This window comes from Sciurus carolinensis, chromosome 3 (genome assembly GCF_902686445.1).
Source record: "Sciurus carolinensis chromosome 3, mSciCar1.2, whole genome shotgun sequence".
Classification (NCBI taxonomy): Eukaryota; Metazoa; Chordata; class Mammalia; order Rodentia; family Sciuridae; genus Sciurus; species Sciurus carolinensis.
In genome coordinates, this window is record NC_062215.1 from 54440342 (window position 1) to 54456641 (window position 16300).

Consider the following 16300-nt stretch of genomic DNA (forward strand, 5'->3'; position numbering starts at 1 on the left):
AATTGGAGCTGGGACAAGGAGGGTAGAGGCCTGCGAAAGGCTCCAACAAAGGTGACAGGTAAAGCTGCCGACAGGGGATTTCCCCCTGCCTCAGAAAGCCCTCTCCATGTTAAGACTGCCAGAAGCTCCCCAGTGTGGTGAGAAGGCTGTGGAGAGGTCAGGTGGCCAGTCCCGGCTGGGGAAGCCCTTCCAGCTCCTGGTTCTGCTTCAGTTCCCTCATCCTGCAGAAAGATGAGAAAGGAGTCAGAGGAGCCTGGTGAGTAAGGGGAGGTAGCAGGTAGAAATCCAGCAAGGGAGAGGACCAATACCTGTGTCTGCAGCGCCGAAGGAATCTCATGATCTTCCGGGCTGCCTGGTCCTGCTTCTTGGTGAGAAAGGAGCTTCTGGTAGAATTAAGAGGAGAGTTCATGGAATACCCAGGCATCCCAAGTCCTCTGCCCCTTACGAATCCTAGCAGGGAAGGGCAGGTGTACAAGATGAGGAACAGGGAGTGGGCATGGACAAAGCTGGTAGCAGAGGGCTTCAGGGCCAGGGCCATACTTATTGCGGGCAGGCAGGGGGCCTGAGGGCCGGCGACGGTATGAGCGGTAGTGCTGTTGTATGAGTACAGCCGCTCGGCGGCTCTGCTGAAATCGCTTCTGTTCATAGTAGCTTCGGAACTTGCTCTGGATCAGGATGGCTGCCTGGGTCATCTTCTTATAGAGTGCAAACTGTAAGGATGGGGAGGAGGAAGAGGGGCTGAAATGAAGGGTCAAAGATCTAAATTCCTAAAGGTCACCCCAAAGTTAGGTTGATGCAAGTCTCTCTCTAACCCCACAATCACAAAAAAGACTGAATCACAAACAGCTCTCACCCAGATCTCATGCTTAATACCTTAAGAGCAATCCAAGTCAGCTTGTGGAGAGAGAAGGGGAGTTAGGGCCCTGATGGCATTCTGGGTGCGCTGGGCTGGAATGGGTGTGGGCTGGTGGTATACTTTCAAGAGAAGGGTCTCACCTGCTTGTACTTCCTGTAACAGCGCTGGATCACAGCTGCTGCTACTTCCTGCTGCTCCTTCAGCCGCCGGCCCTGAGGGGAGAGGGTCTTAGTACCTCACAACCCATCTAATAGACACTGGAACTATTCACTCCTCCACGGTCCCCTGACTCTTTATCCCATCTGAGAGCGGTCTGGATCACTGCTCTTTCTCCAGAAGCCTTTGGAACCCAGTCTCAAGATTGCGTAATGTATCCTGAGACCCCTGACCTTATACTTTCGGAATGCTGTCTGGATGACTCGGGCTGCCTCATACAGTTCCCGCTGCTCATGATCCGATAGTGTCAGCAGGGCAAAATCACTTTCCATCTTGCCACTGGTAGATGCAGACAGAAACTCTGCCCAGGAAGGTGCTGGAGGGATAGCCAGGCGACCTCGCTCAAAGGACAGTTCACTGTGGGAGATAGGAAGAAGGAATGTCAAGGAGCATCTGAAGTCCCTCTTGACCCACTGAGGGGTGGCTGTGAAGGAAGACCCCCAGCAACAAGAGAGAGAGTGGCTTTCAAGCAGTTTAGTTTCCTTTCCAAATGGCCTAGGGCCTCAATCACAATGGATCTTTAGCTGTAGGGAAGCTGTGCTTCTTCCCTTCCTCTCATCTTTGAAGAATCTGGAGACTTTGTCCTAGCTGATCACCTGGGAGGGGCTGAGCTGGGGAAGTGGTCCACATTCTCCAGGTAGCTGGCCAGCCAGGACATGGTCTCACTGAGCCCCACGGCCCCTGTCCGCTCCCTGCCAGCCTCAGGTAGCCCCACAAAGTCCTCTCGTTTAATCCGCTCTGGTGTGGCTTCAATGATCTGCTTGGCTAGTGAGATCATGTCCACCTAGATAAAGGGAGAAGCTGCATGAGCCATGAGAGGCCCCAACTGCCAGATGATCTTGCCCTGTCAAAACTGTAGCTTCAGTCTGCTCCCTGTCTGGTTCCTTCTCACCATCAGACACTTGAGTCCTCAGGGACTGCTGTCCTGCTCTTTTCTTTCTTAGCCACTGTTCTAGATTGATTTATTCTTGTTGGCTCTCACTCGAGGGATCAGCCTTTTGTGCTGAGATGTGGCGAACACAGAACAAGAAGACATAACTCCAAATGGGGATTCAGGAGCTGAGCAAATAGGCCCAGATTCTGTCCCACCTGGGCCTGCCTGGTTTCAGCCAACAGCACATCCTCCCCACAGGTTTGGCTATGCTTGCCACCCCACCACTTCAGCTCTCTGAGAACCACTCAGGCTTACTGACCACATGACACCCCGGTGAATGGCTCCAGTCTGGCCTTTGCTCCAGCTCTAAAGCCTGTAGCACTTCCTGTTGGCCATTTTCCATGTAGCCCCATACTGTGGAGTTCTCAAGTTTTTTTGTACTTAGAGATTGCTGTCTAATTACTCAACCTTTCTAAAGCAAGTATGTCTCCCAGGTTCTAGTAGAGGAGTATGTGGTTATGTTTGAAGATTCATTCTTACTCTTTCCACCAGACTTCCTTAGCCTTTACCATGTGCAAGTCTTCTTCCCATTTTAGACCACACTGCCAAGTACCTACAACTTATCTGTTTATACACTGCCCCAGTTGCCCACCATCTCCCTGGTCTTTAAGAATCCTGTCCTTTTATGATCAACAGGTAACACTACAACACAGCTCTAAGATACTCCCCAGAATTCTTAACCTCTGCTGCTGCATGACTGCTAAGTTATGGGATCCGAAAGGGGTTGAGCAAAGGGGTTACTTTGCCTGTCTCAAAATGAGAGTATAATGTCCTTTCTTCCCAAACGGCAGTCAGACACTGATTCTGCTTCATGAAATTGTCTGCTTTACTCCATCTCTGCACCCCACTCCACTTTTAGCCCTCCTAATTCCATCAGCATAAACAGTACCGGGATCACATCCACAGCCGATGAGCTACTGGTGTCCTCTGGAGCCTCATCATCTGGGGCTGGTGATAGGACAGGAGCGGGTGGGGACCCTTTGGAGTTGGTAGCTTCATAGTCCATGAGGAGTAGGGGGGCCTCTGGAACATCAGAGGAGAGTTGGCCTGGGACCACCTCCTCCATAGTAATCTCAGAGGTTGACACAGGAGCAGGGGGAGGACTGCCATCCGGGGCACTAGAGTAGGCGGATGTGATGGAGAAAGTGCCATCTGATAGCTCTGATGGTGAGGACACGCTGCTCAGACCTGTGAGGTGAGGGAAGAGGGTGAGGGCAGCAGGAACTATAGGTCATTCCTCAGGTCTAACCTCCCTCCCCTGGCTGTTCTTGCTCCTGTTATCTCCCCATCCCTGCCTCTTCCTCTCCCAGTTTGTGTCCTGCCCTTTTGCTTTTCCCGGGCCTATCCTATCCCTACCCCTCTCTCAAAAAGATCAGGAACAGCCCTCACCAGTGTCTGAGCTGGAGGAGGGTGGCGACAGGGCAAGTGAGGGTTCAACTGAAGCTTCCTGTCTCTGCAGCTCCTCAAGGCAGCGGGCAAGGCGCACGTGACCCCGGGAGTGAGCCACAGACAAGGGTAGACGGCCCAGAGAATCAGGAATGCTCAGTGCCTGACGGTTCCAACGGAAAAGAAGCACTGCAGCCTCCAGGTGTCCCAGGGCACAGGCCCACATCTGAGGAGGGGGAGGTGGAGGTGAGGCCTGGACTCTTCCACAGAAGATCAGGTCATTAGACTCTGGCCTACCACACTCTCTGCACTGTCCAAAGAATTTTCCCTTGGAAGCACTATTCTGTCGCATATTGCCCTGAAGGCTCACAGGAGCCAGTATCCTCACCAAAGGGGTGCAAGAGAAATGATCCACGTTGAGCGGGTCAACCTCTTGCTCTAAGTCCAAGCTTCCAGTCTCCACACTCCTGTAGGGTTTGAGAGAAGGACAGTAGAACCCAGTCAGGGAAAAGGGGTAAAAGTCAGGAATATCAGAAATAAAGGGACAGGGAAGTGAGCTCTAGAAACACTAAGGTCAGTGAGATGAGGTAGACAGAGACTAGTAAATTTAAGGAGGCCAAAAGGCTGAAGGTTCATAAGTCGAAGGATATTAAAATTCCCTTCAGTGCCAGTCCTCTCCTAGCCCTGTCCCTTCCCACAGGGACCCCTGCTCCCCCTTTGCAATGTTCCAGGTCGTCATCCCATGGCACCTTCTGACCCAAGAGCTGTCTAGCCCCCTCCCTGCTGCCCCTGCTCACCGCCACTGGCTCAGGGTCTCGATGAGGCGGGCATAGCCCTGAGCAGCAGCCAGGTGCAGAAGACTCATGCCCCGGAAGGGGCTGCCATGGGTCAGACGTTCAGGACCTCTCCAGGTAGAGCGTGGGATCATGCTTTCTACCAAGACGACCACCCGTGCCTCAAACCCAGGCCCTTGGCCTTCATCCTGTGGTATATACAACCATATGCAAATACCTGTGCATCTGGTCTCCTGGCTTGTTCTACCTTCTAATTCTGCTCCTTCCCCACACTTCCTACTCCAGGTTCCCATTACCCAAATCTGTGATAGCCTATGAGTCCTCCCAGTTTGAGTTCCTGTGTGGCCTCAGTATCCTCTACTTCCACAGCCCATTTATTCCAGCAACTCTGAAAGCCAGGCTTTACACACCCTTGCCCATATTGTGCAACTCAGATGGGTGCCATCCCCACATGACTTCTCCCCTTAGGAGTCAGAGTATTCTCAGCCTTTCCCTACTCTTCTTCCTTTAGAGACTTAGGACCCTCAAAGCTCAGCCCGAACTCTTCTGGCCCCCTCCCCGACCTGCTCCTTCACCTCCACCCTTCTTCAGACCAGAAATAGTCTGAAGCCTGTCGTGCCAAGAGGGTGCCCAGAATAGCCACTCTTGCCTCGGGGTGGGGTTGAAAGCAGGGTGATGTCAGAGAGAGGGAGGAAGACTGGCTAAGGAAGCTGGGTCAGGCAAGTAAGGACAGGCATCTGCCAGAGCCATTTTCTTTAGTGGACCCTCCCTGTTCCACACTATAAATCACCGCCCCCCCCATTGGAAGTACCTGAATTAGAGGAGCCTCAGGACCCTGGCAAGGTGCCTGCCCGGCTGCTGCAATCTCTGCCATACGCTTCTCCATCTGCTCCAGCCGTTCCAGGATGGACATTCGAAACTGGTTGTCTGTGTGGAATGGGGGTGGGAGGTTAACTGGGTCTGGGTATTGCCCGGAATACCACATTTGGACCTGCCCCCAAGTGTGGGGGGGTGAAGGTACAGAATCCTATTCTTTTCTCTTGCCCCCAAACAACAGCCCTTCTACTCAATCTTCTAAATAAAGGCCACCAGGACTCTTAATCCTACCCATGAACTAGAATCAGAATCCAGAACTAAGGTTGCTTTCTTCAAGACGAGGGTGTTAAGAATTCCCCAACAGCCATCCAGCCCCCAGCTACTCCAAATCACACACAGCATGGCCTCCCCTAGTCTTATCCTAGGCAGAATGTTCCCCCAGTTCTTGTCCCAGACACTACCTTTGTCTCCCATGTTGGAGCTGGAAGACTCCAGGGTCCCTCCTCTGTTAATCACTGCCCAAAAGAGCTCAAGGACTGTGATTTGAAAAGCACCGCCCCCTCCTCCCAGCCCCCCACAGCTGTCCACAAAGAGGTGGGGAGGAGTGACAGATGGATAGCCATGTCCATTCCTCCTCCCGCTCCAAACCCCATATATAAACACATGCACACGCACAAACACGTATACAACCCAAGCTATATCTGACTCCTGAGATCAAATAAGGACAAGGAGGGGAGTTAGGAGGTGATCTCCGAACCAAGGGAAAGCAGGCACAGAAACAGGGTGAAGGCTGGGCATGTTCTGAGATGCCAGCATAGAAGAGGATAAATATATAGAGGTGATGGCAAGGGGAAGGTAGAGAATGGTGAATAAAAACCCAAGACGTACAGAGAAGACAGCAGGACAGCTAAACAAGGTGAAAGCAAGGAGAGAAAGGACAAAGGGGCAGGGGATTAGCCAAGCAATAAGAAAGGAAGAAAGGAGGCAAGGTCCAATGCTGGTTTCAGAAGAAATGAGGAAAGGGAGGAAGGAGACCCATCTGAGAGATAGTAGCACAAAGGTTAGCAAGGGCAGAAAAATAAAGTGATGAACAGTCACAGGACAGGACAAAGTTGGTGTGGGTCTGAGAGAACTGGCTAGAGCCCAAGGTAGGCAAATGTGAGTCATACACAGGTAACCTAGCACATACAAACTTGGGTTTTATGATAAGTGGCTCCAAGAATGGGACAAGGCTGGGATGTAACTTAGAGGTAAAGCACTTACCTATAAGCATACTCAAGACCCTGGTTTCAATCCCCAGTGCTACATACACACACATAAAGAAGACTGAGGACCAAAGCCTCAGAAGTAGGGATGGCAGGAGATAGTAAGCTAACAGGGGTGGCAGCAGAACTGAAAGAAACCAACAGGTAAGAACAGAAACAAGAGGAAGAGACAGAGAAAAGCAAACCTCAAGGGAGCAGCATAGAAAGTTCTCAAAATACCAGGAGAAAGAACCAGTAAAAACAAAAACTGTCTCCTGTATATATGTATACATACATACAGGAGGAGTACATGTGTGCTTCTGTGTGTTTGTATAAGAAACCACACCACAATGTGGTTATTACTAAGCAGTAATATTATAGGAGATTTCATTTTCCACTTAGTGCTTTCCTGTAATTTCCAAATTTCCTCTAATGAATGTGTCTTTATAATCAAAGGGAAAATAGAAATTTAAGTACAAGTCTGTATCTACTCATGTAAAATGCCTGTATATTGCTCTAGACCTCATCCCCAGCCCCTTGTCCTTCCTTGTCTGCATCCCATCCTTAGGATGGCAAGCACAGGGAAAGAACTGGCATAAAGAGAACTCTGTGACTTACAGGGAAGAGGAGGTGAGGGCACTTTGCTGCCACATTCAGAAATGACTGAAGAAACATGGCCCACTCAGGAGTCTAGAACATGTCATGCTCAAAGGTTATGGGAACTAACACTTGGAGTCAGAGGATTTAAGTACTCACCATCCAGTGACAACCAGTCAAGTTGTGTACTAGGCAGAGACAGGAATCTGCGGGCTCGATATTCAAAGAGCACAGAAGCAGAAAGGGGCCCCTCCTGCCCTGCCACCTGCAAAGACACCAGCCCCACCTCGTGGGCTGGGGAAAACAGGGTCAGAGAAAAGGCCTTCCCTGGCTTCTCTGACCATCTGTGTTGGAGCCACTGCCATCATCCCATATCTATCTCCCCAACTCCCCTGCTATGGGCCAAGAGGCCTCTGGCTTCAGTGAATAGCCTTGTTACTTAGAGGGGTGTCCATTTATGCAAGAACTTAATATATACTATGGACCAGAGAACTCTGGGATTCTAGGCCCTAGAGTTAAGGACATTTGTTACTCAGCAACAAAGTTTGGAAGCTGAGGGTCAAGAGCTATCTATAGGACTGGAGGTATAGCTCAATGGTAGAGCACTTGTCTAGCATGTACAAGTCCCTGAGTTCCATCCCCAGCACATATACACATACAAAGACACCTATATTTATGAATAACTTGATGGGGGTTAAACCCTTTAGTTCCCTAGACCAGAGCCCAAGGGTTATGAGTCTGTTACTGAGATGGGGTAAGCTGGCTGTTTACCAACAGTGTTCAATGAGAACTGTGTCCTAGGATCTCAATCTATGGACCTAAGGATGAAGCCACCAGGTCTTGTTCCCAAGCCCAGGGGCTGAGACTTTTTCTCCCAGTTCCTATGCTCTGGTCTCATCCCCTTTCCTTCCATGCATAGTTGAGTGGGGCTGTTAAGATTGGGAGGAGAGATGGTGGTGGCGGGGGGTGGGGGGAGTGCTGGGAAGTGATACTGGCCAAATTATGTTGTTATATTGTGTGCATTTATGGATATGTAACCACAGATCCCAGCATTATGTATAGCTATAATGTATCAGCAAAAAAATGTGGGAAAAAAAAAAGATTGGGTAAGAGTAACTTCATAGATAACAAAGCTATCAACCTGTCACTCTGGTGGTCCTTGGAGTCCCATGAGAAGGCCAGCTGTTAAATGCAGGGTCAGGGGCAAGAGTGGTGGCAAAAGGGCAAAGAAGTCAGTCTAGACTGGTGCTGTCTAGTAGAACTTTCTGTAGTGACAAAAATATTCTGTATCTGCTGTATCCCATAGGATAGTACCAGCCATGTGTCGCTATTGAGCACTTGAAATATGGCCAGTGCAACTAGGGGAATGAATTTAAAATTTAATTTTAATTAAACAGGCACATGAGGCTAATGACTGCCATTATTAGGCAATGAAGGTCTAGAAACTAATGTCCTTTACTCCTAGGACTGGTTGGAAGAGACCAGTATCTCTCCTTTCTGATTCTCCCTGGATTAAGGTTGGAGATTGATTCCAATCAAGCCAGAGAGGCTGGGTAGACATTAGTGATACGTTTGGTCAGATGCCTGATCTTACAGGAGGGTAGGACCCAAAAAAGGAGCAGAATTATTTAAGGTCATGATTAGCTGAAGAGTACATTTATTGGACCACACCTAGATTTTCCAATACCTAAGCCACATTCTCCTACTTGCTTGGGGAACTTGGTGCCCAGCCTCAGGACTGGATAGGTCTTTGTCTTCTCAGAACAATCTAGTTGTTCCCAATACTTCCTGGAAGCCTGGAGGCTCTAATCTGTCCTAACTATCCATGTATCTGTTCCCTGCTGTTCCCAATTCCCATACCAGGACAGTAGCAGCGTAAGACACCAGGCTGGACAAGTGACGCTGGCACTGCGATGTGATCAAAGACGCAGGAATAATGCTCGGCGGCCTCCGTCCAAGGACCTGTGATGAGCACCTTGACCCCACCCTGCAGACAGAAGGCAGAGAGTCATGCAGTTGAGTGTTCACTCATTCATTAATTTATTTAAATCCTTTGGGAATATGTACTATATGGAATAGCCTGTGCTTGCCAGACACTGGGCTATAGGAGTTGACAGGACACAGTGAAGTGAGATCAACCAGTCTGTCCCTCGTCCCAACTTCACTTCTAAGTGGTTACGTGATCTCCATCAGAATCTTTTGAATCTGCCAGAATCAGGGGAACTCAGGGCCTCCCTAAGGCTACCAGATAACTATCATCATGAAGAAGTTCTGTTCTTAGGCTAATTCATCCCATTGTAGTTCCTCATTTCCCTTTCAGAAGCAGCATAAAGCAGAACTTCTCCGCTGCTGAAGATGGCCTTTCAGTTGCCTTGTCTGCAGTCATATCTCCACTGTATATTTTCTCCTCCATGATGAACAGCCCCATTTACCTCCCTATGACTATAGTCACCAAGGGAATGAAGGTCCCTGGGGGATTCTCAAAACCATATTGACACATGGAAGCAGGAGAAAGTGAGAAACAGAAGGTGAGGACTATGGAAATAGAAGAGAAGCTACACTCTGTGTAAACATGGAGGTCAGAAAGAAAACCAAGAAGCCATGAAAGGGTCTGGGGTGTAGCTCAGTGGTAAAGCTTGCCTAGCATGCATAAGGCCCTGATTTCAATCCCCAGCATCATGCAGGAAAAAAAAGTCATGAAAACCAAAGAAAACTAGGTTACAAATCACAGGGTAAGAGTTAATACAGTTTGTTCAGGGAAATCAGAAAACAAATGGAGCAGAAGGGAGGAAATAAGCCTGAGACTCACCTCTGGGTAGGACCATTCTGGGGAGAAATCTGTGATGGTGCTAAGAGCAGGAGAGAGCTGCGGATTTGGGGCAGGGATGCTTGGAGCTTCATCACTGATGAGTTCTCCCATAAGGTCTGGGAATGATGAAAGACTGAAGGACTCCAATTCACTGGACCCACCAGGTCCTCCAAACAAGGGCTCCCCTCTTGCTACCCTGCCTGATGGCTCTGAGGGGGCAGGTGAGGATGGGGATGAAGGAGGGGGTGAAGGTACAGGTGGTGCAGCCCCCTGGCTCTTGAGCTCCTCTCCATTATCATCATCTTGGATGAAGAAGCAGTTTCCTCTTCTCCCACCTGTTCCAGACTGTGGAGGGGGTGCCCGAGCAGCTGCCTGGGGCTCCAGAGCAGCAGCAGGCTCTAGGGCAGGACAGGGGGTACGGGCAGCCTCTGCTTCAGGGAAGTCTGGGTTCACCCCCTGGCCCCCTCCATATGTCTGGCCCCTTTGAGGGCTGTTGAGAAAACGATCAGGGTCAAAGGCAGGGCTGGGAGGAGCTGGTGGGGCAGAGGGCTCAGAGCCTACAACCACAGCCAAGCTCACAGAAGGCCTACGATCAGTCTGGTGAGACAGGTGCCTGGTGGGTGTCAAGCCCCCTGCACGCTGTTCCAGTCCTGTCAGGAGGAGGATGGCAGTACCTCCTCTTGATGAATTCCCTCGAGAGGTGGGAGGGCTAAGTCTGATTTCTAGGGGTTCTGCAAAGCCTGATGAGGAAGAGGAGGAGGAGGAAGAAGATGGGGAGGTATGTGCCTTGGGGAGCTCTGAGGGAAGTGGGGCTATCAGTGGAGGAGGCTCAGGGGGTTGGGGCTGGGAGATAGAGGTCAGGGTTAAAGGTCGGGGATCCACTTTGGGAGAGATGATGCGGTGTTTCGTGCTGCTGCATTTGTGGGTAAGGCTCCCAGAACCTGGAAGGGAGAGGGGTGAGGAAGGGAAAAGGAATAAGACACATCCTTCTCCAGCCTTCCCTTTCTGGAAGCCCTTAGAAAGTATTTCTTGGAATTTCCCTGTAGACTAGAGGTGTAATACTGATTTTAGCCACTGGGAGGCATCAGAAATGAACACCCCATCCCCTCTCCATTCCCTTCAAAATAAAACCGACCAGAGGAACACTGCAGGGTAAGACCCACGGCTTGGTGAAATAGTTCAGAGCAGTCAATACAGGCATAGAAAGGACAAAAGAAGGGCAAATTAGGAACAAAGGTAAGGCCAGGTGTAATTGATAGTATGTGGTGAAGGTGAGGTAACAGGCTGCCAGGACTATAAAGTACAAGGAGCTAGGGCCAGTGTTCCCAGATGGGAGGGCCTCTGCTCATCTGCCCCATCTTTCTGGACATGCAGAAGACTTGTAAATCAGCATGCAAATTTGATCAAGACAAATATACAGTAGTGTAGCTAGGTGGAAAGAGAGCTCCAGGGTCAGGAGGTAGCTCACCAAGGCCCCCACTGCAGAGACAGGCATGGGTTCGGGGTGCAGGCTTGGTTGGGTGTGTGTCCAAGATCTGCTGCACCAGCTGTTCCACAGAGAACTCTTCTGTCCCATTCCCACAGCTCCACTTGATGCCATGAACTATAGGAAAGTTGGTAGAAGTATGTAGGACCCCCAAAGTACCTTTTGTTTTGGTACTGAGGATTGAACCCAGGAGTGCTTAATCACTGAGTCACATCCCTAGCCCTTTTTATTTTTTAACTTGAGATAGGGTCTCACTGAGTTGCTTAGGGTCTTGCTAAGTTGCTGAGGCTGGCTTTGAACTTCTGATCCTCCTGCTTCAGCCTCCCTAGCTGCTGGGATCACAGGCGTGTGCCACCACATCTGGCTTCTAAAGTACCCTGATGGTTCCTCCAAGCATGACATGCTAAACAGAGGTCAGAGCCTCAAGACTGCTCAGACATGTAGTCACAGCTGTCCTTCATGTCTTTCTCTGTATTCCACACTTTGAACTGCACAGGAATTCTAGCATTCCCACAGGAAATGGGGAAATGATCACCCACAGGCTTCTGGGTACAGAATCACAGCACCTTTGGGAGGCCCCATTTCCACTTTCCCCTTGGAGTTCTATCCTTGCCCTACTCCTTACACATAGGCTTCAGCTGTCCCAAAAGCTCCTCCCGGGACCACTTCAGCCACTCTCGCCGGTCGCTGCTGATGGAACAAAAGATGGGGCTGCAGCCCTTTCCACAATCCTCGAGGGCTGGGACGTTCAGGTAGTGCACAAGGACGATGTCAGGATTCTGAGAGCAAAAGGGCACACACGGAGAGTCATGGGGTCTTGAGGTTCATGGGCTCACTCCCTAGTTCTTGCTTTCTTCCTGGTTCCCCTTCTAACTCACCCCCAACTTCTAGCTCTCTCCATCCCCAACCCCCTGTCTCTTCTTCCTACATTGAACCTACTCATCCTTCCACTTTATCCTTTTAGACCCCCTCTGTCCCTCAAAGAGCCAAGTAGAGTCTAGCTCCCTGAGCTCTTTCATCCTTACCTGGAGAAGCCAGTAGCAGCGCCGATGGAATGTGGGGACGATGGAAGAGTGAACGTAGCAGCCATAGAGACACTGCCAGGAGACAGGCTGGGGTGGGGGGAGGGCTAGTCTGCTCCCCAACTCTTCCTCTGTTCAGTCCCTTTGCAGGAATCCCAATCTTTCCACCAGTTCCTCTTCAACCCTCTCTCCACCCCCATCTATTCCCCACCCTTTTCAAATCCCAGGAGCCCCAGATGAGGGACTGAGAGAAGGGAACATTGGGGCTGGGGCCTTACAATGAGGGCCAGATTTGAGATATGGGACTATCCAGAAATCCAAGGGCAGAGCAAGAATGCATCTGAGAGGAGGAGCAATGATTTGGGAAGAGAAACCTGTGCTTAGAGCATCACTGCTTGGATCCCTGTGGGAAATGCAAGAGAAGCCAAGGGACTGGCATCAGTGCACTAAGGCCTGGAGAGTTGGGTCACGGAGGGAAATGGGAAGTAGAGAGTGGGCTAAGTGATTAGTCAGCTGATCCAAAGTAAGAAGGGAAGAGTGACTGGGAGGGGAAGAGGTAGACAATGTCCCCAAGCCCCGGTAGGGCTGGAGCCCAGTAAAGAGTGGAGGAGGGTGGGCAGGGCAAATGATTAGATGCCTAATGCTCTTACCTCCATGCCCTGGACCTTCAGTTTCATGTGGTCCTCTCGGGTGGTCTTCCCATCTTTTCGCTTCTTCCAGAGGTAACCATCCTTCCGGTATTTCACCTTCTTGCGGTTGTAGAGGATGATGGAGCCATTTTGAGGTCTGGGAAGAAAAGGGTTCACCTCAAGTTCTGTGTACAGAACTCAGAACTCCTGCCACTTCTTACCTTTGAGAATTTTCTCACCTTGTCTTTGGGGCACAGGATAGCCACTCATCATGCTTTTCAAAGGTGATCAGGTAGGATGCAATCTCCTGTGAGAGAGGAGGTACTCATGTGGGTATTCCCTACATGGAAGGTCTCAGCCTGATCTCTTGGTCATTAACTCAGGGTCTCAGTCTCTGCTGAGCTGTGGCAGCTGGTGGAAGATACCTCTAGGTATCTGGGCCCAGAAAGGCCCCTCTGCCCTCCTGAGACTCCCAGGTTCCATCTCAGACAAAATATAACCTTCTCTCCTTTCCCTTCCAAGTAGAGCCTATATCTTGGCACTAGGTTCATCATCATTCCTCATTCTGTATATTATTTTACTTCAAATCCTACTTTTGTGCCCTTCCCTGAGAAAAACTTTTAATTAGTTTGACATTACCAAGAATTTCAGATTTTTTAACTTGACTTCAAGGTTCTATTTACCCATATTCCATGTACCATTCCTGCCAGATGAGTCCCTTGATTTCTCCCTGAACATGCTCTTAACGTCACCTCCTGCATGTTAGTGCCCTACGAGCCTGAAGTGCTATGTGTTACTTCTACATGACTAGAAATTCCAAGGCTCTATGTATGGCACATAAAGCTTTCATATGCACACACATACCCTTTTACTGACAGTTCTAACATCAAATCAACAACTATTGACCATTGACTACATATAAGGCACTAAGTATGCAAGATACAGAAAGCATGTAACACAATGACTATGACTTCCAGAAGGTGGTTAACAACAGTGACTCTGGAATGAGTTAGAGAAACTACAAGTAGTACATCAGTTTCCTCATCAATAACACGGGAGTAAAAATATAAGATACCACAGGCCAAGTGTTTAGCATGGTACCCAGTGTGTAAGAAATAATAGGTGGTGACTATTGTTTTTACCCAGATGGATATGCCAAGGAGCAGTGGGTTCCTTTGAGATTCATGTCTTTATACCTCTCCTATGATTCTAAAACAGTGTTCTGCACTGAGAAGTGTGCACAGACCCAGAAAGACCCCACTCACCCTCCTCTAGCCTGCTAGGCCTTGCTAGGCCCTAATCCCCCAGGCTCCCCAGAAAACCTCATTTGTATTCCACCGTAGCCGCTCTGGAGGCAGCAGTGGGCAGCGGGGAAGACACTCCAGCAGCTTCTTGGGGAGGAAGATCTTCAAGTGATGGCTGTTCTCTAGAGGGAACCAGAAGGGAGGGTTTGGTGTGCTGCTCTAGCATTCCTGTGAGAGGCAGCCCAGGGGTAAAGGGTCAAAGGCAACACAGAGCATCAGGGAAAATTGCAACCAGGACAAGAAAGCAGAGAATCTAAGTAGAGAGCCTCCATGAGTAGGGAGAACATAAGGGTGGGGCCAAACTGGGAACGTGGTTTGTGAACTCACCAGCAACCTCCGTGGTATCCTTGGTATTCATGGTGAGGGCTCCAGGGAGCAAGGTCACCCCCGGCCCCTCAGGCCAGGGGGAGGGGGAGTCTGTGCTGGGAAGGGAGAGAACAAGATTATGGAGAAGCCCCCACATTAATCCAGGATGAGAAGCATGAGATGGGGGAGGTAATAGAGAACTGGGTCATGATATCTGGGAAAGATGAAAAAGAGAGAGGAAGGTGCTGGACTATGATATGACAGTAGAGCCCGGGAATAGAGGTAAGGAGAACCCATACATGGTGCTAGGAACAACATGAGTGGGGAGAAATAACAGTGTTCCAGAAGAAATGGGTGGGAGGGAGTAGGGGAGAAGGCTAGTCAGGCTAGGGCCTCAGAGGCCCTACAATTTGGGCTCTTGCAGCCACTAGGATTATTGTGGGATCAGGTTCTGGGGGCAGGGACTCAGGGCATCTGGTCCTTGGAGGATGGGTAGGCAAGATAGTGTAGATGTTCAGATGAGGGCAGGAGATCTAAGGGTGGAGAGCTAGGCCTTAGGGGACACACCCTTAGTTTCTTCTCTATTTGATTTTCTCAAGAAGGGCAGATATGGTAATTTACCTAACCTACTCTTTTCTCCAGGTTGCTCAGGGCCTGGCAGAATCTGGACCAGGCAGGTGCAGAACCCAGCTTTCCACCCTGGGGACAACCGCCCTGAGGCTGACAACCCTCTCCATTCCCTCACATTCCTCTTCCCAAATGCCTCTGCCTCCCCTTGGCTTCCAGTCCTACCCTACCCCATCTACCGCTCTGGCTGTAGTCTGAGCCTCCGCCTGCCTGGGGGAACAGATGGAAGCTGGAGGAGGCTCTCAGCCGGGCTCTGCTTGGTGTCCAGGGATGGAGAGGGGGAGGAGGCCTATCCAAGTACGGCTATGTGCAGTGAAGCTGGGGTTGGGGTAAGGACTCCGCCCCAGGGTACAGGTGCGCAGTCCGGGCTAGGCAGCCTGCCAGGGTGCGGAGCGGGATTTGGGCTGCGGGTCCGGGGGCGGCACAGGACTCTGACGCCCGGCGCTCGAGGCTGCCCCCATGGAGGTATCGGGGGGAGTCCCAGGAGAACATCTGAGGTGGGAGGGTCCCGGAGGGTCCCGCCCGCACACCGAGATGTCCTGGAGAAGGCGCGTAGCAGAGTCTGCGAGTGCGCAGCGGGCGAAGGGCTGTGCTAATGCTGGTTGCGGGGGTCTCCAGGACTGTCCCCAGCACACGCAGGTCCGCGGTGGGGCCCTGTGCGGAGCTGCGCCCCCTGGCGCGGGGGAGGAGGACGGAAGCGGGGAGGTGGGGGCGAACCGGGAGGAGTAAGACGGTGGTCCCCGGCGCGTGCTCCATATCCGGACCCGGTAGAGCTGCGCCCCCTGTCGCGGGGGCGGAGAGGCGGGCTAGAGGCCCTGTCTCTTACCTCCCGGGGTCCCGCGGGTGACGGCGGCAGCGGCCATTCTACACCACACCAACCCCCCCCACAGCGCCGGCTGACAGCAACGTCTGACGTCACTGCGCACGGGGCGGGACCTCCCAATTAAGGGAATGGGGTCGGGAAGGGAACTTAGGGTCAGCGCACGTGGGGTTCTGGGTGGGGCGTTGGGCGGAGGGACTGGGTTTCGGTGGCCCTTGGGAGGGACTGTTTGCTAGTCTGTTCGTAGCAAGTCCCTAAAGGGGCAGAGGCGCTGAGGGACTGGAAAACTGGGTCCAAAGACTGAAGCCCGGTCGACGTGACTCTTGGTCTGGGAGGACCCGGTGGGAGCTGGAACCAGAGGGACTGGTGAGAAACTCTAGACGCAGGCAGGACTATTCCAGCAAGACTTCTTTATTTTGGGAACACGGGCCGACTTCATTTTTGAGAAGCTGAA

The 16300-nt window shown here is 51.1% G+C and overlaps 1 protein-coding gene across 8 annotated transcripts; it reads right to left on the minus strand.

Annotated features, from left to right (window-relative positions):
• Positions 1-14: 14 nt before the first annotated feature.
• Camta2 (calmodulin binding transcription activator 2) lies at positions 15-15947 on the minus strand. 8 transcript variants are annotated; one of them, XM_047544103.1, is made up of 23 exons: positions 15853-15947; positions 14421-14515; positions 14112-14215; positions 13029-13096; positions 12811-12946; positions 12164-12250; positions 11764-11917; positions 11121-11255; positions 9653-10593; positions 8704-8830; positions 7003-7137; positions 4998-5113; positions 4190-4374; positions 3781-3859; positions 3396-3618; positions 2896-3194; positions 1669-1856; positions 1246-1429; positions 997-1068; positions 874-894; positions 541-710; positions 309-383; positions 15-221 (listed from the first exon to the last, which is right to left on the minus strand). In XM_047544103.1, exons 2-23 carry the CDS (start codon positions 14449-14451, stop codon positions 158-160), a joined length of 3594 nt encoding a protein of 1197 aa, XP_047400059.1. In that variant the 5' UTR covers positions 14452-14515; positions 15853-15947; the 3' UTR covers positions 15-157. The 8 variants fall into 8 exon arrangements, with proteins under 8 accessions (XP_047400059.1, XP_047400054.1, XP_047400055.1 ...); XM_047544098.1 differs by having other exon boundaries at positions 14421-14510; positions 15853-15907; XM_047544099.1 differs by having other exon boundaries at positions 12164-12235; positions 14421-14510; positions 15853-15906.
• Positions 15948-16300: the final 353 nt, after the last annotated feature.